Below are 21,902 nucleotides of genomic sequence, written 5' to 3'. Positions count from 1 at the left end.
TCCATTTAACTGACATGTCACCACTTTGATTGACTCTGGTTTGATTCCCAGCACCCCATATGGTCCCCTGAGCACTGCCAACAAGCCAGTCCCTGAGTCCAGAGCCAGTATTTGCTCCTGAGCATCACCAGGTGTGGCTCACACCCCGAGTCTCCCCCCAAAAATACATCATAAGCTGTCCTTGTGGAATTGACGCTTTGCTACATTAAAAAGTCACAGATTTTGCAGGAAGGCTGGACACAGTTCGCTGAAAATCTGGTCATTGTGTTGGCCCTGGTTTACAGATACCCTAAGGAATATAGATCCTGGTCATACCCAATTCAAAGAAGGTGTTTGCCTATGACAAGGAAGAGACCAGACACCCAGCTTCTCAAGTGTGGAAGCAGGAGTGGTGCCTAGGACTCAGCTAGGAAAATGAGTGTGCAGTGAGATATGGTAAATATCAACTAGATTTAAATTTAAAGGAGGGTGACATTGCCAGAGTAGAAGGTAGTAGGGTCTAGTCTCAGAGTTCAACTGAGTCAACATGACAAGAATGTAGCTTTTAGATTGACATAATTGCAGGGTTTTGCGCTTTAAAGAACATCTCTTTAAGGCCAGAGTGATAGCACAGCAGTGGGGCCTTTGCCTTGCATGCAGAAGTTTACCTAGGTTTGAACCCCAGTATCCCATATGGTCCCTGAGCCTGCCAGTAGCTATTTCTGAGTGCAGAGGCAGGAGTAACCCCTGAGCAACCCCTGAGCACCACTGCGTGTGGCCCCAAAACCAAAATAGAATGGATAGGGCATCTTCCTTACATGTAGCACCCAGCATGGTCCCCCAGCCCTACCAGAAGTGATCCCTGAGGACTGTTGGAGGTGGCCCCAAAACAAAACCCAAACAAATCCAAATAAACCCAAAATGTCTTTTGTGTGTGTGTGCTAATAGCATGCAAATCTTCTTTTTAGCCATAGCACCAAATTCTACAGCGTCCTTCAAATTTGAGCTCCAGATCTCATAATTCATTTGATGGCTAATCAGTTCATTTGTCTTCATGGCAATATAACAGGGAGGTGGGAGTCATCATCGCCATTATTCTGGGCTAAACATTATGACGTTGGAGCTCTATTTTAGGATTCTTATTTTCTTTTAGCTCTCAAAAGGGAAGTGTCAGAAATCATTATTTATGCCAATAAAACCAGCATGTGTGTGACCATTTGACAAAATTTCTAGGTGAAAGAGACATCAACTTTATTGATCTGTCTTGATCAACATGGTCATTTCTTTTCTGGAGGCCAGCGTGTCTCTGGAGGCATCTCCGTGAGTAATATGAGCATGGGAATATTATATTTAATTTTTTATGCTCACCCACAGGCCTATCAGTAAACCTGTTCAATCGATCAAATGTAAGAAGTGAACATAGACCAGTGGGGGGTTTGTGTCAAAACTGCAAGAAAGGGAACAGCATAAAGAAACATCTAGAAGGACTCCGCCCATTTCCAGAGTATCTGATTCTTTTTTTCTTTTTTTTTCTCCAGGTTATTACTTTTCTCTTCTTCAAACAAAACCGCATAACTTGAACTATCTAGTCCCGCCTCCCAATTGGGGGGGGGGAATAAGGGAAGTACCAAGACCAAATAGGTGTAAGACCACTAAATAGTAAGCTAAGCACAGAGGGGACCACTTATTCTAGCAGCCCAGGGGGTAAGGGAAGAGGTTATGGGAAGAAGGACGGGAACGGAGGTGGAGGGAGGACAATTCGGTGATGGGAATTCCCCTAGTTTTATGTTAATATGTACCTAAAATATTGTCAATGATATGTAAGCCACTATGATTAAAATAAAAATTATATTTAAAAAAAATAAAGAAACATCTGGAGGGGCTGGAGAGATAGCATGAAGGTAAGGCGTTTGCCTTTCATGCAGAAGGACTGTGATTCGAATCCCGGCATCCCATATGGTCCCCTGTGCCTGTCAGGAGCCATTTCTGAGCATAGAACCAGGAGTAACCCCTGAGTGCCGAGGTTAAAAAAAAATCTGGAAATGAAAGTTTCTTTAATGAGAAAGCACAAGGCAATCAGTGGGGAAAGGTTCTACCTGCAAGAAAGAGCAGGTAGGAATGGCTGTAAAATCAAGCAGTCCTAGATTCCATCCTTAGTCAAATCTCTATATTCCCAAATTCCCACTAAGGAAGGATCATGACAATTATTGACAATATTATTTTAATTCCTATAATGCAAACAGAAAGATCCAGTAAAACTGGAAATTATCTCCTTTTCCTATCTCCACTGTTGTCTCACTTTTAAGAGTATTGTTATCAGTTTATAGTGAATACTTTCAACTTAAATGCCTAAAAAATAACAAATGCCTTGAAAATGTCTGGGAAGAAAAAAATGCATGAATTAGGGGCCTAAGAAGTCTCTTCATCAAGAAAAAGCAATGATAAACTGGCAAAGGTTGCCACTACCAAAAGAGTTTTATTTGTGGGACCAGAATGATAGCACAATGGGGAGGACATTTGCCTTCCAACATGGCTGACCCAGTTCGATTGCCAGCATCTCATAGGGTCTCCCAAGCCTGTCTGGAGTCATTTCTGAGCAGAAAGCTAGGAGTTACCCCCCCAAGCACTGCTGCATTAGGCTGAAAACAAAAAAAAATTTTTTAATTTGACAATAGAAGCCAGAGAGAGAACAGGAGTTAAGGTGCTTGTCCAGTAAGGAGCCAACCCTACTTCCTTCTCTGACACCCCATATAACCTCCAAACCCTACCAGGAATGATGCAGCAATAAGCTCATTCCCCTACCTCTAGGCCAAAAAAGAAAAAAAAGAAAAGCAAAACTAGAACTGTAATAAAATTAAAGTGCAACATTTAGGAGAAATTTTTTAAACTTTATTGATAGATTAATTGATTAATTGGTTTCTGGGCCACACCCAGCAGAGCTCAGGGATCCTCCTGGTTCTGCACTCAGAAATCACCACTGGCAGGCTGGGGGACCATATGGGATGCTGGAAATTGAACTGGGTCCCTCCCGAGTCAGTAGCATGCAATGCCCTACCACTGTGCTATCTCTCCGGCCCCTAAGATAATTCTTTTTGTTTTTGTTTTTGTTTCTGGGCCACGCCTGGTGATGCTCAGGGGTTACTCCTGGATATGCACTCAGAAATCACTCCTGACTTGAGGAACCATATGGGATGCCAGGGGATTGAACTGCAGTCTGTCCTAGGCTAGCGTGGGCAAGGCAGACACCTTACCACTTGCACCACCACTCCAGCCAGGCCCCCCCACACACCCAGGAGAAGTCTTAACTAAAAAAAATTCAACAAGTTTTTCTGGGGTGTATTAATTAATTTCAGGACAGACTGTCTATCCAACTGGGTGGTAATCTCAAAAAAATAGGAGGCCACATTCCTGCACAGAATTCTCGGGGCAAGATGCATCTCAAGCTAGAAACAAGTGAGTTACAAGCTTGGAAGAACTGACTGGCTTTGTGCATCTGTGTCAAAGCCTTCCCAAGAACAGGTATGTTTCTAGGGAGTTGGATAACATGAAAAAGCAAAAACAGTTGTTACAGCTACTAATGCAGAACATACAATGGAAGCAAGTTATAAGCAGATGGGAAAGTCTCACAAGGAGAATTTGAAGGAATAGACACAGAAATAAATAAGTGGGGGGGAACCGTAAGCTGAACATTCCAGAAGGTCATTCCAAAGAGAGGATTTTGTTCATAAAAATAATTATAATAATTTAGGGGGTAGGGGAGATTGGCCATACCTGATGGTGCTCAGGACTTACCATATTTTTCATACCATAAGATGCACTCCCCCCGAAAACTATAGGGGGAAATGTCTGTGCATCTTATGGAGCGAATGTTGCCTTCAGCTAAAGCAGGGTAGAAGAGAAGTCCCAACGATTCTTAATGCTACGTTGCCTGCTGTTCACTTAACATGGTTGAAATATTATTCTGTTATAGTTTTTAAATATTTTAGTACACCATTTGCTTTAGAATATTTTTTCTTGGTTTCCTCATCTAAAAACTATGCTTGTCTCGTGACCAGGTACATCTTATAAAACAAAAATATGGTAATCAGGCTCTGCACTCAGGGATTACTCCTGGAGTGCTTAGGGATGGACCCCAAGTAAGACAAGTGCACTCTCTGCTGTACTATCACTCCAGCCCCTAGAAAATCCTTTTTAAAAAACTAAATAGAAAGTCTAGAGGTTAACTAGACTTGGCCAATTAATCCAATGGTCCATATATTCCACCTTACACTGAACTGGGCTTCTTGAACATCTCTAGGGACTCTTTATCCATCCCATCCTCCATCACCCAAAGAGCAAACCATGAAAACCATGTAGACACCTTCAGTGTCCTTTTCAATTGGGAAAGGGAAGACAGACACATGAAGGGGAATATTTTTCCATGTGCCAGTGCACCAGTGCATATCCGTGCAGGTCAAGGCTCCATGTCAAGTTCCTCCCTGGGAAAGTCTCAGAAAAAGAGGTGTCCCATAGCCGTGAGGCCCCAGGTTTAAGGGAACAATCTTAGCAGTGAAGTTTATGGGGAGGTTTGGAAAGAAAGGGTGTTGGGGTGTTTGGGGGTCAGAGAGCACCATCCCTATTGATGGTAGTGTTGGACTTACATGTCTACTGAGGGGTCAGGGTTGTGTGAAATGGTGGGCTATGTGTTCCACAATCCCCAGAGGGGGAGAGGGAACCCATGTCTTGCATCCAGGTAGGACAAGAAATGCAGGTCCAGCAGCAATTCTGATACAGGAAATAATCCACAAACAGTTGGGGAGAAATAGCAAGCCAGAAACTAAGACTGCAAGCTGCTCACCCATAAACCTGTTGCTCCACCAAGTGGAACCATGAGTCAAGATGGCAGCTTCCCCTCCAGGCCTCCAATGCAGCCTTTATTGGGAAAAACAAAGCCCACCCCCAAGGGAAGAGGGGAAAGCCAGATGAGGAGGCAATGGGAAACATCTTTTTAACAGGAAAACTGAAGGAACCATCAAGAGACATCTAATTAGAAGGCAATGTGAGGACCAGTGCAAGTCCTCTACCAACAGGTTGGACTAAGGTGTCTAGTGAGGGGTACAGATGGGACTGAGGTGTCTTGTGAGGGGTCAGTGTTGAACTTATTTGCACTGAAAACCAACACAAACTGTCCTATAAATCATAGAAATTCAACCAAAGAAGTAAAATCATAATGCTAAAGTAGACATTCAGGTCAAGTGTAAAAATGAATTCGCTTTTACTTTTTTTGCTGGTGTTGTTCACACCTAATGGTGCTCAGGGAAGTTCTTGCCACCGTATTTAAGAGTCACTCTCAGTGGACCATGCAGTGCTGGGGAGTAATCCTCAGGCTCCCACATGTAAAACCAGTGCTCCAGCTCTCTAGCTACCTACCTAATCCCATCCCCATAAATTTTAAGCCCTTGTATGGGCATAAAATATTTGTTAAGTGAGAAACTGTAAATGTTGTCTGTGTGTTTCTCCACTGTCCTGTCTCCTGAAGCTCTTGAGAGTGGGCCAAAAAGGGCCCAGAAAAATAGCTCTCCCAGAGGCTCATCCAAGGGCCTGAATGCCAAGGAACTGTGCCCGACAATGAAAACTGGCTATCCGCAGTCTTCTGCAGATAGGCAAGTCCCCTGTTTGTGATATCAGGCTAGGAATATCTACGCCTACCCAGTGGTTCCCGACTGTGAGAAACTCTAAGTGTTACCTGTGTGTATTTTTCCACTGTCCTGTTTCCTGAACCTCTTGGGAGTGGGCCAAAAAGGGCCCAGAAAAATAGCTCTCCCAGAGGCTCCAGAAAAGGATGGCCACTTAGCTTCACTTCGCGGCCGCACACTCTTTCTAACCAATGAACTCCACCACAACACGCAGAAAAAAATCACACTACAAGCGTGACAATGGGGGAAACCTCGCAGGCAAACACATGCACAGAGAATGAAGACAATAGTGCGAATGACCTAAAAAATTCCAACCATCTGATTAACCTCTCCGATAAGAAGTTTAGAATAGAAATATGGAAGATGTTTGTAGAAATCAAAGAAAGCATAGATCAATCTGAACAGAACACAAAGACAGAAATCAGAAAACTCCAAACTGAAATAACAGATCTGAAAAACATGGTAGCTCAACTGAAAAACTCAGTGGATGGCCTCGCCAGCAGAGTAATAGCAGCTGAGGACAGAATTGGTGCACTAGAAGATGAGATGCAGAAAAACTCAGCACAGCAGAAGAAATTGGAAAAGAACTTTAAGACAAATGATCAGGCAATGGAAAAAGTACTCAAGGAATGTAAACAGATGAAAATAGAAGTCTTTGATAAACTCAACAGAAACAACATAAGAATCATTGGAGTCCCAGAGGCCCAGGTAAGAGATCTCCAGGAAGAATCAACTGTCAAAGACATCATCAAAGAGATACTCCCAGAGTTAAAGACTACATGAAATAAAATCTTGCATGCCTGAAGAGTACCAGCTAAAAGAGACCCAAAGAAAAACACCCCAAGACACATCCTCATTACGATGACAAATCCCACAGATAGAGATAGAATACTGAAAGCAGAAAGATCAAAAAAGAAAATTACATTTAAAGGAGCATCCCTAAGACTTACAGCAGACATGTCACAAGAAACTCTCAAGACCGGAAGACAGTGGTGGGATATTGTGACAAGACTAAATGAAATGGGTGCCTCACTGAGAATACTGCACCCAGCCTGACTCATGTATAGGTTTGAAGGAAAGATACATAATTTCATGAATAAACAACAGTTCATAAACTTCACAGATGAAAAACCAGCCTTAAAAGAAAAACTGAAAGGTCTACTTTAAGACAAGAGAGACCAACAAACACAGCAAACTTATCTACAAAGATGACATTAAATCCTATGACAATCATCTCCCTCAATGTCAATAGACTAAACTCACCAACTAAAAGACACAGAGTGGCAAAATGGGTCAAGAAGATGAATCCAACCTTCTGCTGCCTACAAGAAACACACCTGAATAGTCGGAACAAACATAGACTCAAAATCAAAGGCTGGCGGAAAATCATCCAATCAAACAACACCCTTAAAAAAGCTGGGGTGGCCATATTAATATCTGATGACACCAACTTTATACTCAGAAAAGTGGTAAGGGACAAAGATGGACACTATGTACTAATCAAGGGATATGTGCAACAAGAAGAAATCAGACTATTAAACATATATGCACCCAATGAGAGACCAGCAAATTATCTAATACAATTACTGACAAATATAAAAGAAGACATCAATAAAAACACAATATTGTGGGAGACCTCAACACGGCCCTGTCAACACTTGATAGTCAACCAGACTAAAACCCAACAAAAACATACTAGCCCTGAAAAGAGTAATGGAAGAAAGAGGACTAGTTAATATATATAGGACACTCCATCCCAAAAAATCTGGATACACATTCTTCTCCAATGTACATGGGTCATTCTCCAGGATAGACTACATGCTGACACATAAAACATACCTTCATAAAATCAAGAGGATAGAAATCTTGCAGGCTACCTTTGCTGACCACAAGGCTCTGAAATTAGATGTGAACTACAAAGCCACACAGACGAAAAACTTTAACAATTGGAAATTAAACACCCTGCTACTGAACAACCAGTGGATCCGAGATGAAATCAAAACTCTCCTGGAAACAAATGATAATGAAGACACAACTGCCAGAATATATGGGGCACAGCAAAAGCGGTCCTGAGAGGAAAATTTATAGCTTTGCAAGCACACATCAGGAAAGATGAAGGGGCCTACCTGAATAGCTTAATGACGCAGCTCATAGAATTAGAAAGTGCTCAACAAAAGAAACCCAAAATAGGGAGACAGAAGGAAATAACAGAGCTGAAAGCAGAAATCAATGAAGTGGAAAACCAAAAAACAATCCAAAAGATCAACAAAAGCAGAAGTTGGTTCTTTGAAAAAATAAACAAGATTGATAGACCATCGGCAAAACTGACAAAGAAAGAGAGAGAGAAACCTGATAACCCGTATTAGAAATGAGAAGGGGGAGATCACAACAAATATAGCAGAGATCCAAAGGGTAATCAGAGACTACTTTGAGAAACTTTATGCTACTAAACATGAGAACCTAGAAGAAATGGACACTTACAACCTTCCACAGTTAAGTAAGGAGAATGTAGCATATCTATACACCCCCATCACTAGTGAGGAAATTAAAACTGTAATCAAATATCTGCCCCAAAAGAAAAGCCCAGGCCTAGATGGATTTACTAATGAATTCTTTCAAACCTTTCAAGAGGAGCTACTACCAATCCTAACCAGGCTCTTCCATGAAATCGAAAAAACGGGAACACTCCCAAACAGCTTTTATGAAGCCAACATCGCCTTGATACCAAAACCAGACAGAGATGCTGCTAAAAAAAGAAAATTCCAGACCAATATACCTGATGAATGCAGATGCAAAGATCTTCAACAAAATCCTGGCAAATAGGATCCAATGCATCATCAAGAAGATCATACACTACGATCAAGTAGGTTTCACCCCAGGAATGCAAGGATGGTTTAACATCCATAAATCTATCAACATCATACACAACATCAACAACAAGAAAAATAAAAATCACATGATCATATCAATAGACGCAGAGAAAGCATCCAACACCCATTCTTGATCAAAACTCTCAGCAAGATGGGAATGAGAGGAACCTTTCTCAATCTAATTAAACCAATCTACCACAAGCTAATGGCAAATATTATCCTCAATGGAGAAAAACTAAAAGCCTTTCCTCTAAATTCTGGTATAAGACAAGGCTGTCTGCTCTCACCACTTCTCTTCAACATAGTACTGGAAGTGCTTGCTATAGTGAACAGGCAAGAAAAAGATATCAAGGGAATCCAGATATGAAAGGAAGAAATCAAGCTCCACTGTTTGCTGATGACATGATACTCTTTTTAGGAAACCATGAAGACTCTACCAAAAAGCTTCTAGAAACAATAGACTCATATAGCAAGGTGGCAGGCTACAAAATTAACACACAGAAATCAACGGCCTTTTATACACCAATAATGATAGGGAAGAGATGGACGTCAAGAATGCAATCCCATTCACATTAGTGCCACAAAAACTCAAATATCTTGAAGTCAACTTGACCAAACACATGAAGGACTTATACAAAGAAAACTATAAAGCCCTGCTCCAAGAAATAAGAGAGGACACATGGAAATGGAAATACATACACTGCTCATGGATTGGCAGGATTAACATAATTAAAATGGCAATACTCCCCAAAGCATTGTACAGATTTAATGTGATCCCTCTAAAGATACCCATGACATTCTTCAAAGAAGTGGATCAAACACTTATGAAGTTCATCTGGAACAATAAACACCCTCAAATAGGTAAAGCACTCCTAGGGAAAAGGAAAATGGGAGACATTACTTTCCCCAACTTTAAACTGTAAGCAATAGTTATCAAACTTTATCATAAAGTTATGATAAAGTTGTCAACTTTAAACTTTAAGCAATAGTTATCAAAACAGCATGGTATTGGAATAAAGACAGACCCTCAGATCAGTGGAATAGGCTTGAGTTCTCAGAGAACGTTCCCCAGACATACAATTACCTAATTTTTTGACAAAAGAGCAAGAAATCCTAAGTGGAACAGGGAAAACCTCTTCAACATGGTGGTGCTGGCAAAACTGGTTAGCCACTTGCAAAAAAGTGAACATAGACCCCCAGTTAACATCATGTACAAAGGTAAAATCCAAATGGATTAAAGACCTAGATATCAGACCTGATATCTTAAGGTATATAGAACAACACATAGGTAAAACACTCCATGACATTGAGACTAAAGACATCTTCAAGGAGGAAACTGCATTTTCCAAACAAGTGGAAGCAGAGATAAACAGATGGGAATACATAAAGCTGAGAAGCTTCTGCACCTCAAAAGAAATAGTGCCCAGGATACAAGAGCCACCCACCATGTGGGAGAAACTATTCACCCAATACACATCAGATAAGGGGCTAATATCCAAAATATAGAGGGCACTGACAGAACTTTACAAGAAAAAAACTAATCCCATCAAAAAATGGGGAGAAGAAATGAACAGACACTTTGATAAAAAGATATACAAATGGCCAAAAGGCACATGAAAAAATGCTCCCCATCACTGATTATCAGGGAGATGCAAATCAAAACAATGATGAGATACCATCTCACACCACAGAGTTTGGCACACATCACAAAGAATGAGAATAATCAGTGCTGGCGGGGATGTGGAGAGAAAGGAACTCATCCACTGCTGGTAGGAATGCCGTCTAGTCCAACCTCTATGGAAAGCGATATGGAGATTCCTCCAAAAACTGGAAATTGAGCTCCTATTCGACCCAGGTATTCCACTACTAGGGATATACTCTAGGAACACAAGAATACAATACAAAAACCCCTTCCTCACACCTATATTTATTGCAGTACTATTCACAATAGCCAGGCTCTGGAAACAACCAAGATGCCCTTCAATAGATGAATGGCTAAAGAAACTGTGGTACATATAACATATACACAATGGAATATAATGCAGCCTTCAGGAGAAATGAAGTGATGAAATTTTCCTATACATGGATGTACATGGAGTCTATCGTGCTGAATGAAATAAGTCAGAGGGAGAGAGAGAGACACAGACTAGTCTCACTCATCTATGGGTTTTAAGAAAAATAAAAGTCATTTTTGCAACAATCCTTAGAGACAATGAGAGGAGGTCTGGAACTTCCAGCTCACTTTATGAAGCTCACCACAAAGAGTGGTGAGTGCAGTTATAGAAATAACTACACAGAGAACTACCATAATCATGTGAATGAATGAGGGAACTGGAAAGCCTGGAGTACAGGTGGGGTGGGAGTGGGATGGAGGGAGATTTGGGACATTGGTGGTGGGAATGTTGCACTGGTGACGGGGGGTGTTCTTTACATGACTGAAACCTAATCACAATCATATTTGTAATCAAGATGTTTAAATAAAGAAAAAAAAACAAAACAAAATATTTGTTAAAGGTGTAGTTTGGCTGTTGCATTGCAGAGCCCTGTTTTTGGACAATAATCTGGATGTGCATGGACTCCCTCCATCCCTCATGAGAGGATTTGAGGTTACCCTGGTTCTCTCAGACACTGGACCCAGTCGGGCTCCCAGAAACCAAGTGGGCAGAAGATCCATTTTCCTGTCCTCTCTCAAAGGTTATTCTCAGCTGATTCAGCAGCTGTGGATGGCAGGGATCCTCCGTGGTGCCAATTTGCCCAGATCCCCTTCCTCTTCCAGCCTCAGTAGATCACAGCAAGACCAAAAAACTGCCTGTTTTTAGGACAAAGGTTCCCTGCAAAGTCAGACTCACCAGAACCATCTGAAAGGTAACACTTCTCTTCTGCAGTCCCCATAAGACCAGTGCTTTTGGCAGAGATGAGAGTTTTGCCTGTGTGTGTCTGTCTGTGTGTTGTGTTGTGTTTGCATTTTTTTGTGTGCATTTACTAGAGCTGAATGTGTGTGTCTATGTATGTATGTGGATCTGTGTGCATGTCTGTGTCTATGTGTGGATCTGTGTGTGTTATGTGTGATGTGTTTGTGTGTATTTCCTGGAACTGGTTGTGTCCATGAATATGTGTGTATGTGTGTGTGTGTCTGAATGTGTCTGTGTGTCTGTATTTTTTTCTTCTCCCGAGAATATGGGCCTTCTGTCTCCTAAAAGCTAGTAGCATTCTGCCCCCTGCTGTTCATTTAGTAGAATACAGCCTTCTTGGGGTACCTTGGGCTGACTAAAAGTCCATTTATTTATTTATTTATTCCCTTCCACCAGTGCTTGCAGGGCGGTGGTATTCTCAGAGCACCGGGCAGAGAGTACAGACATTTAGTGGTGGTGAGAAGGTCTCCTTTTATGTGGCCAAACCAGGTTCAAACTTTGGCGCTGCAGTTACTGGGCTCAGGCAATCATGGCTCTTGAACACCAGAGAAGCACTTTGATGTGTGTATATGTGTGTGGGTGGGTGCAGCAGGTGTGGAGGGAAAGGGGAGACTTGGAGAAGCCATAGTATCGAGGACTGGAGACATCCCAAAGGATGTACAATGTCTATGGTGGAGACGAAGAGGGGTGAAAATAACCAAGTCAGGAACCAGCTCCCAGACTTAGGAACAGGGTTCCCTAGTATACTGCCTGGAGTCTGGAGGTGCTCCAAGACTCACCCCCAAAGACAGGGAGAGAGCAAGGCTTCCGGGGGTCTGGGGACGTGAGGCTGCTCCCTGGTGAAGCTCAGGGGAGTGTAAGGATGAAACCTGGGTTGCTACATGCAAGGTAAGCATAGACCTTTCCATCTCTGACTTTGCAAGGATTGTTATAACTTAAAAAAAAAATCAGCAAGCCAACAATTTCTGAGAGAAGAGCCAGGAGTAACCCCTGAGCATCACTGGGTGTGGCTCAAAAAAAAAAAAAAAAACCAAAAATATCAGATCCAGATGCTTTCCCAATGCCCCAAGTTTGTCACATGAGATTAAAGAGGAGGGAAGGGAGTGATTTCACCCCCCACTGGCAACTGGAGCAAGCCTCAGTTTATCTTGGAGAATTATTTGGAAATGACTGGGTGAATTTCTAGAACTCAGCTGGGTGCAGGATGTTCAGGATGGGGCGAGCTTGTGTGCAGGTATGGACGTGGGGGTGTGTCTCCCCAAAATACTCTCCTACCAGAATGTGGTAGAGGTACCTGCAGTGCCGAGTGATGGGAATTGATTTTTCAGGGCTTGAGTTATAAAGTTCCTTGCTGACCCTGAGAGAGAAGGGAAGGACATTTATCTTGTATTCAGCCCACCTATGCTCACTCCTCATACCTCATACGTTCTCCTGAGCAGCAGCAGCGGCAGGGGTGATCCCTGAGCACAGAGTCAGGAGTCAGCCCTGAGCACTACTGGGTGTTCCTCCACCTAAGTGTCTCCAAACTGTAACCTTTCCCCCAACTTCCTGTTTCCCTAAACCCACCTGGATTAGTCTGGCTGTGGGGGGTGAGAGAGAGAGAGCGAGAGAGAGGAGGAAGAAAGGGAGGAAGCAGGAAGGAGAAAGGAAGGAAGAAAAAAGAAGAAAGAAAGGAAGAAAGAGAGAAAGAAAGGAAGAAAGACAGAAAGAAAAAGAAAGAGATGAAAGAAAGAAAGAAAGAAAGAAAGAAAGAAAGAAAGAAAGAAAGAAAGAAAGAAAGAAAGAAAGAAAGAAAGAAAGAAAGAAAGAAAGGAAGGAAGGAAGGAAGGAAGGAAGGAAGGAAGGAAGGAAGGAGGGAGAGGAAGGAAGGAAGGAAGAGAAAGGAGGAAAGAGGGAGAGAAAGAAAGGAAGGAAGGAAGGAAAAAGAGAAAGAAAGAGAAAGCAGAAAGATAGAAAGGAAGGAAGGAAAGAAAGAAAGAAAGAAAGAAAGAAAGAAAGAAAGAAAGAAAGAAAGAAAGAAAGAAAGAAAGAAAGAAAGAAAGAAAGAAAGAAAGAAAGAAAGAAAGAAAGAAAGAAAGAAAGAAAGAAAGAAAGAAAGAAAGAAAGGAAGAAAGGAAGAAAGGAAGGAAGGAAGGAAGGAAGGAAGAAAGGAAGAAAGAAAGAAAGAAAGAAAGAAAGAAAGAAAGAAAGAAAGAAGAAGAGAAAGAAGAAGAAAGAAAGAAGAAGGAAGGAAGGAAGGAAGGAAGGAAGAAGGAGGAAGGAAGGAAGAAAAAGAAAGAGGAAGGAAGGAAGGAAGGGAAGAAAGAAGAAAGAAAGAAGAAAGGAAGGAAGGAAAGAAAGAAAGAAAGAAAGAAAGAAAGAAAGAAAGAAAGAAAGAAGAAAGAAAGAAAGAAAGAAAGAAAGAAAGAAAGAAAGAAAGAAAGAAAGAAAGAAATAAAGAAAGAAAGGATGGAAGGAAGGAAGGAAGGAAGGAAGGAAGGAAGCAAGAGAAAGAAAGAAAAGAAAAAAAAGAAAGAAAGAAAAAGAAGAGAAAGAAGAAAGAAAGAAAGAAGAAAGAAAGAAAGAAAGAAGAAAGAAAGAAAGAAAGAAAGAAAGAAAGAAAGAAGAAAGAAGAAAGAAAAGAAAGAAAGAAAGAAAGAAGAAAGAAGGAAGCTAGCATGGACGGTAGGAAGCAAGTAAGGAAGGAAGAAAGAAAGACAGAAAGAAAGAAGAAAGAAAGAAAGGAAGGAAGGAAGGAAGGAAGGAAGGAAGGAAGGAAGAAAGAAAGAAGAAAGAAAGAGCACATGGTATACAGGCAGCATATGGTGAAGGAAAGCCATGAGGAATAAAGCAAGCTGACTCCAGTGAATATCTTTTCTGACTGCTGTGTATTATTTTTCTGCGACCATTACCCAGCTTCATCAGACTGGTCTGCCTAAGGGATTAGAAACATGGTGCCCCCAACTTCGTGGATATCGTATTTTATATTTTTATTCTACATAAAACAACAACAACAATAAAAACAAAGGGAAAGATCCTTGAAGAGCATTTTTCTAAGAATGTTCTACTCCTCAAGAGCTACTGAGAGTCAAGGTGGGCAAATACAAAGGCACACGCATGAACACACATGTGTTACACACATTACACTGCAGGATCTTACAAGTTCTCCCAAATCCCTGTCATCATAACCATACCCAATGGTTTCTATGATTTAATATTCTATTTTATTTTATTTTATTTTGGCTTTTGGGCCACACCCAGCAGTGCTTAGGGGTTACTCCTAGCTCTGCACTTAGAAGTCTCTCCTGGCAGGTTCCGGGGACCTTATGGGATGCTGAGGATAGAACCCAGGTCTGTCCCGGGGTTGGCAGTATGCAAGGCAAAGCCCTACCGCTGTGCTATCTCTCCAGCCCCTTATTTGTCTATTTTTGAAATAAAACGAGTCAAATAGGAAACAAAAGGGAGGAAAGGAAAGAGATGGAGAGAGACATGAAGGAGGGGGGGCATAGTGGCTTTTCAAAAGCAGAAGGACAAAATACATAACCCAAACAAGAAACTTCAAAGTGATGATGGTACTCATTTCTATTCTAAAATTTTGATCCTAACATTGCCCCAGATTCAGCCTCTGCATTAAAGAGAAATGACTATCTCCATGCAGCCTGACATGTCCAGATCATCAGGGAAATCAGTGACATTTCATCATACACAAAAAGATCCTGGGGAATTGGGCCAAGAGACGTCTGAGCCAGGAAGGGGAAAATGACAGTGGGGAAGGTGATGACTCTACAGGTGGGTGACCCCGGTTCAATCCCTGGCACCCTACAGTGTCTGGAGCTCCGCTAACAGGGCAAAGCCAGGAGTAAGTCCTGACCACTACACAATGTGCGCCCCCCCCCCCCCAAAAAAAGAAGAAAGCAAGACTCCTATATTTTTTCTTTTATAAGACATGGGAGTTTATTTACCAGCTTGCTGGGGTAGTCCCTAAAGCAACAACCCCTTATTGAGCTCTCAGTTTCTTGGGGGGGGGGGGTTAAGAGTTCTCAAACCATTACTTTCAACTTTAATTTGAATAACTGTTGTCTAGAGTGCCTTCTTTTTCTTTCTTTTTTTTTTTTTTTTCTTTTTGCAACTATACCCAGCAGCCCTCAGGGGTTACTCCTGGCTCAGCACTCAAAATCACTCCTGGCAGGGTCTGGGAACTACAGGGGATGCTGGTGATCAAATTTGGGTTCGTTCCAGGTCGGTTGCAAACAAGACAGACACCCTACCACTGAGCATCAGTGACTCAGAAATTCCTAAATCTTGACTCTTCTTTGACCTACAATTGCAGCCCTTTTGAGATTCTAAATATGCAGAAAGACAAACTTTTGTGTGTGTGTGTGTGTGTGTGTGTGTGTAATTTTTGGGTCACACCCGGCAGTGCTCAAGGTTTTTTCCTGGCTCCGTGCAGGCACTGGGGACCATATGGGATGCCATGATTCGAACTGATGACCTTCTGCATGAAAGGTAAACGCCTTACCTCCATGCTATTTTTCTGGCCCCAGAAAGACAAACTTTTATCTTAGTCCCTTGGAACTGTTATATAGCATACCCCCTTTAGTTTATCTTTTGTTTTGGGAGGAATTTGGGCCACATCTGGTGGTGCTCAGGGGTTACTCCTCACTCTATGCTCAGGAATCACTCCTGGCAGGCTTGGGGGAACCATATGGGATGCCAGGGATTGAACCTGGGTAGGCCATGTGCAAGGCAAGTGTCCTCCCTGCTGTTCTATCTCTTCCAGCCCCTTAATAATAGTCCCCCTTTTAAAACACAGTTATAATATTTTTTATTTGGTTTGGGGGTTATACCCAGTAGTGCTCATGAGTCACTCCTGGCTCTGCACTTAGGAATCATTTCTGACAGGCAGAGAGGACAGCCCCTATAGGTTGGGGATTGAACCCGCACTGACCACATGCAAGGCGAGCTCCCTCCCTCTGTCCTGTCTCTCTGACCTATGGTGTAACAGTTTGAATCACCTATCTAGATTCTTGCCATCTATCTTGATTCTGCCATGCAGAGCCGAAGTCCGCCTGTCATGAAAATACTCTGGTTGGAGATCTCTAACTACAGAAGACTGACTTTGTCAACTGTGACTGAGCAGAATTTTTTCTGGGACCATAAAGAAAGACTTTGGGACTGGACAACCAACATGCCCAGAGCTTGTAGTTGGTCTTTTGACAGTATGCTTCATGGGTAAAGACACCCTGTATTTCTTAGGCCAAAGGGATTTTTTTTCTAATTTTCCCAATGTTTGATGTGCCTATGCAAAAAAAAAAAAAAAAGTCACACCTGCCTCTTCCTCCCTCTTTTTTCTTTTCTTCTTTTAATTTTACTTATATTCTAAATAGGAGCTCCCACTTTTCCATAGACCCATAGAACTTGAATCACTTTGTTCTGTCTCATATTTCTATGTCTTTTTACAAATTGAGAAAAGAAATAAATATGTGGATGGGGCCCAGGGGCCGAGTGGTCTCAGGAACATTGAGTGGGGAAAAAAAAAAAGGTCAGATCTAAGTACCCAAGCCAAAGTCAATGACAATTGAATCAAGAGACCCAAACTATAATAAACTAAACACAAAATGGACCTGTTACACTAATAGTCCAGGGGGCTAGGGGTTGAGGTATGGGAGGCATGCTGGGAAGAGTGGCGGAAGCATGCTAGAAACTACGATGAAGGGAGGTCAACACTATGCTGGGAATGACCCTCATTCACTGTCATCAAACACCTGAAATACAGCTGTGAAAGATTTGTGATTCACAATGGTCTCAATAAAAAATTTAAAAAAATTTTAAATCTAAAAAGATTAAAAAGAATAAAATGCACATGTTGAAGCATGTTGAACTGTCTCCAGGTCTACTAGGTCCATACTGTCTGTATAAAGTTAGGACTCAGACACATGCACGAGAAGGACAGAGACCCGCAGAGAGCAAGTGTCCAGAGATGGATTTTCATCCATAAGCAGGTGGTTTCCTAGGCTGCCTCCCTTGAGGATACCCCTTCTCCTGCCCAGGAATCAACGTGAATCAAAACATGGAGGCGGCAGCCCTCTTGTGGCCATTCGATGAATGGACGTCTCCTGCTGGTTTCAACATAGGAAGCAAAGCAGTGAAAAATACGCAACTAGGGGGCTCCGACTAAGGGGTCCCCGACATCACATATGCCCAACCGTGGCATCCCCAACATCAAGTACACCCCCTTCCTGTCCGGGGCCTGTAGTTGGTCTCATGACAGTATGCTTCAAGGGTGCAGACACTCTATCTCTAAAGCCAAAGGAATTTCCTTTCTAATTTCCCCAATACTTACTGTGCCTATGCAAAAGCAACAACAAACAACATCAAGTACACCCCAATAAGTGTCCCCGACATCAGATACTCCAACCAAGAGTTCCCAACACCAGATAAAGACCAACCAAGGGCCCCCCAACATCAAGAACACCCCAGCCAAGAGGTCCTCAACATCAGATACATCCTAAGAGTCCTTGACATTAGACACCCCAACCAAGAGTTCCCAACATCACATAAAGACCAACCAAGAGCCCCCCAATCAAATGCCCTGAAGATGAGATATACCCCAGCCAAGGGACCTCTTCTGCCTTCCCTTCCTCTTCCTCTCCCCTACTTTCCTCCACCGCCATTTTCTTTCCCCTCTCTCTTCCTCCTTCCCTTTTCTTTCCCTCTTCTTCCCTCCCCTCCTTCCCACTTCTCTTCCCTCTCTTCCTCTCCTCCTCCTTCCCTCCTCTCTCCACCCCTTCCTTTCCCTCCTTTACTTCTCTCCTCTCCAGTTCTCTTCCCCCCTTCTTCCTCTCCTTACCTTTCACCTCCCCATTCTTCTTGCCTCTCCCCTCCCTTCTTCTTTCCTCCTCTCTCACACACATGCCAACCAAGTCTGAGACCCACCACAGGGACGGAGAAGCTATTAAAGGAGCCTTTCTCAGCAGTCAATCTATTGATTTACTTGGATGGAATCAATAATTCAGAGCAAAGACAGTGAATGATGGTCATTTTAAATTAGCAGCTCTCAGATCTAACCAGGGCAGCAGACTGCTCCATGCCTTGGGAGGAGCTGGTTTCTGGAACCTTCCAAGGGTAGATACTTTCTGGGAAATAATGTGTTTAAGAAAACCCTTGTTCCTTCTCTCATATGATCAAGCTTCCCCCAAAGCAGCTGCCTTTGCCGTTTGGGGGAACAGGGGTAGGAGTGAGCTGTGGGACACACCCACAGGATCTAGGGGACAGACCCCCCAAAGCCCCAATGCTCAGGCCTCCACACTCGTGTCTCTACTGCTGGACATAGAGCAGTGGTGGGATTCCTGATCTTGTGCCTCTCTTTCCTGACCCCTGCCCTGATGCCCAGAGTCTTCCTGAACCCCAGCAGTGATTCCAGGGGTGCTTGCTGCTCCTCCTCACCTGTGCTGCTCTCCAGCCTGTGTCCTCCTGGTGCTGTAATTAGAGCCTCAGCCCTTCCTCTGATCCGCATGTCTCAGAACCCAGAGCAAAAGGCACCATCTAATCCCAGTCCAGCAACTGTGACATCTCACCCAGGTCTTCAGACTTCAGCCCTGCACCTTTCAGTGCCCCTTCCTTCTTCCACGCTCCCATCCATACCTAATGTACCCCATGTGCCCTCTGGGATCCCATGTCCTGGTACTCCAAGCACTTCTGTGACCCGGCCCATATCCCATACACTTTTGCCTTCTGCATCTGCCATTTCCCAGCACTCCCCAGACCCATGTGTCCCTCATGGCCATGTCCCTCTGTCTGGTGCCATCTTATGCTCCCCTGTTCTCCACATGCCTTGTTCCCTCCATCCAGCACCATATCTATGAACCCCTGAATATTTTCATCTCTGTACCCCTATACCACAAGGATTCCCATCTCTGTAGCCCAATACCCTTGAGCACCTTGTCTCTGTGCCCCTGAACACCCCATCTCTGCATCCCTGTAACCCTAAACTCCCCATCTCTGTGCCTCTGTACCCCTGAGCACCCATCTCTGCATCCCTGTACCTCTAAGCACCCTATCTCTGTGCCCTTGTACCCCTGAGTATCCCATCTCTGCACCCCTGTACCTCTGAACACCTCTTCTCTGCACCCTTGTACTCCTAAGCAGCCAATCTTTGTACCCCTCTGTTGTGTATGTAAATATTTTAGGGGATTACTATGTTACTCACCCTAAACTGATTGGTGATTGTGCCCTACCCTAGGGTGTGACCTGGCCTTGTGCCCCCACCCTAGGGTCGGACCTGATTCTGCTTCCACCATTGGTTGGTATCTGATCCCACCATTGGGTGGTACCTGACTCTGGGGGATAAAAACAAGGGTCTGTGGAAGGCGGGGGCTTTTGCTGGAACTGAGGCTGAGTCTTGGGACTTCAGTCTTGTCCACCGAATAAAGCTAATATTTCCACAAGCCTGACTGTCTGCGAGCTGTTTACCCGCTGTTTCACCTCAGAACCGTCAGCTAGACAGGGTGGCAGACGTGTGCTCCGAGCTGGAAGAGAAAGGCTTCATCCTCCATCCCTCCATCAGTCAACCTCTTCAGGGGCTGACTTGCAACACCCCTGTACCCCTGAACACCCCCATCTCTACATCCCTGTACCCTTAAGCACCCCATATCTGTGCTCCTGTAGCCCTGAACATTCTCATCTCTGCATCCTTGAGCATCCCATCTCTGTGCTCCTGTACCCTTGAGTATTCCCATCTCTGTAAGCCTGCCTGTCCTCCCTGCATGCCCTACCCGGTGCCCTCTACTTCTCTGCTAGCCACATGGTGTAGAGCAAAGAGCCATCACCCCATGTACCCCATCCCCGCATGCCCTGTCCCCACAGTCCGCTGACCGCATGGTGTAGAGCAGGGAGCCGTCGTCCTGCAGCCTCAGCAGCTTGTTGGGCGTCGTCATGTTGTGCGCGATGGACTTCTTGCCGTTGTGGAAGAAGGTGTCGGGCGTCCAGATCCTGCTGGCCAGGAGGTTGTTGAGTGGCAGTCGCTGCATCGGGCCCTTGAAACGCAGCCGCTCATCCTTCCAGCTTTGCCGGAAGAACACATCGATGGTGTATTCCTAGGGTAGAGGGGCGTGAGTGGGGTGCCGAGGGGGGGCGAGAGGTGGGGGTCAGGGAGGCAGGCACCTACCATCTCTGTGTCTGACACTGGCCCAAAGCTTGTGACGTAGATGTCGGTCCTCACCTGTGTGATTCGCTCTGAAACAGACACAGTTCCTGGAGGTGGGGACTCATGGACACTACAACACACACACCCCCCAAAAAAACCCCAACAGCGCCTCTCCATGTGGGATGCCTGTGAAACTCTGGTCTGCTGTGTGCAAGGCAAAGGCCCTGCTCACTGTGCTAACTTTCTGGCCCTAACCTTTCATGAAGTAATTTTTGGATAGTACTCAGGGTTTACTCAGGGCTCTGTTTTCAGGAATTCCTCCTGATGGGGCTCTGGGGACCCTAAGGAGGCCAGTGATCAAATTCCAGGGGGGCTGTATGTGAGCCCAATGACTTCCTCATTGTACTCCAGCCTCAACTTTCCATGTATTATCCTCTTGCCCAAGTCAAAGGGAATGCTGGGATTTGTGACCCTAGTGAAAAATCAAACATTTCCAAGTGGAAAACACCAGGCAGACTCACGCTGATCGGGATTTCTGGAAAAGACTTGTACAAAGAGGGAAATGGAGGCCACATTCTTTGCTAACTCGGTGTCTTCTCAGAGTCTGTTTCTCACAGGGAACATCAGACCTGATCTCAAAATTAATTGGGGAGAAAGAATTTTCAGACTCCCTCAGAACAGCACACATGTCTGAGCCACCAGCATTAGTAGGACTTTCCTAATCCAGAGGCTGCAGTGACAGCACAGCGAGGAGGGTGCTTGCATGTGGCCAGTTTGGGTTCCATTCCCAGAATTTCATATAATTCCATGGATTATAGGACCACCAGGAGTGATTCCTGAGCACAGAGCCAGGAGTCACCCCTGTGTATCACCGTGTGTGTGTGTGTGTGTGTGTGTGTGTGTGTGTGTGTGTGTATGTGTGTGTCTCAAAAACAAATGAAATGCAATCAACAGAAATCAATAAACTCCTAGCACAGAAAGCACTGGACGGGACATCCTGTGTGTATGTGTGTACTGGGGACCTCACCTCCAAGCCCGGGGCGCAATCTGCTGTCGTAGCCGTCCAGGAGGCCATCCAGGATGCGCGTGAATATGGTGATGTTGTCATTGGTCTCGTCCTTCACTGAGCCCGCTGGCATTTGCGAAAAGCTTTTCAAGCGAGAAAGGCAGGAAGCATTTGGTCATAAGCACCTCACCTCTCCAGAATGCACCACCTTGTTCCCAGGACTGATGGTGGCAGAACTGAGAACTGACTCAAAGACCGCCATTTTATTTATTTGGGGGGTGGGGGGTTCTTTTGCACCATGGCCCACGATGCTCAGGGCTTACTCCTGGCTCTGCT

General features: G+C 44.0%; 1 protein-coding gene across 3 annotated transcripts in view; it reads right to left on the bottom strand.

Moving 5' to 3' along the window:
- The window catches only part of GABRA5 (gamma-aminobutyric acid type A receptor subunit alpha5), a 75,009-nt gene that overhangs the window by 33,303 nt on the left and 19,804 nt on the right, over positions 1 to 21,902 (bottom strand). For 2 of the 3 annotated variants that reach the window (XM_049782696.1, XM_049782697.1), the window contains exons 3-5: positions 21,588 to 21,709; positions 20,582 to 20,649; positions 20,290 to 20,510 (exon numbers count right to left, since the gene is read on the bottom strand). In XM_049782696.1, the coding sequence (XP_049638653.1) occupies positions 20,290 to 20,510; positions 20,582 to 20,649; positions 21,588 to 21,709 (411 nt within the window). Of the gene's footprint in view, positions 1 to 20,289; positions 20,511 to 20,581; positions 20,650 to 21,587; positions 21,710 to 21,902 lie in introns of those variants that run through there. The other variant, XM_049782698.1, reaches the window with a different exon arrangement.

This window comes from Suncus etruscus, chromosome 11 (genome assembly GCF_024139225.1).
Source record: "Suncus etruscus isolate mSunEtr1 chromosome 11, mSunEtr1.pri.cur, whole genome shotgun sequence".
NCBI lineage: Eukaryota > Metazoa > Chordata > Mammalia > Eulipotyphla > Soricidae > Suncus > Suncus etruscus.
The sequence above is the reverse complement of the archived record's forward strand: the minus strand, read 5'-3'. Positions and strand labels throughout refer to the sequence as shown.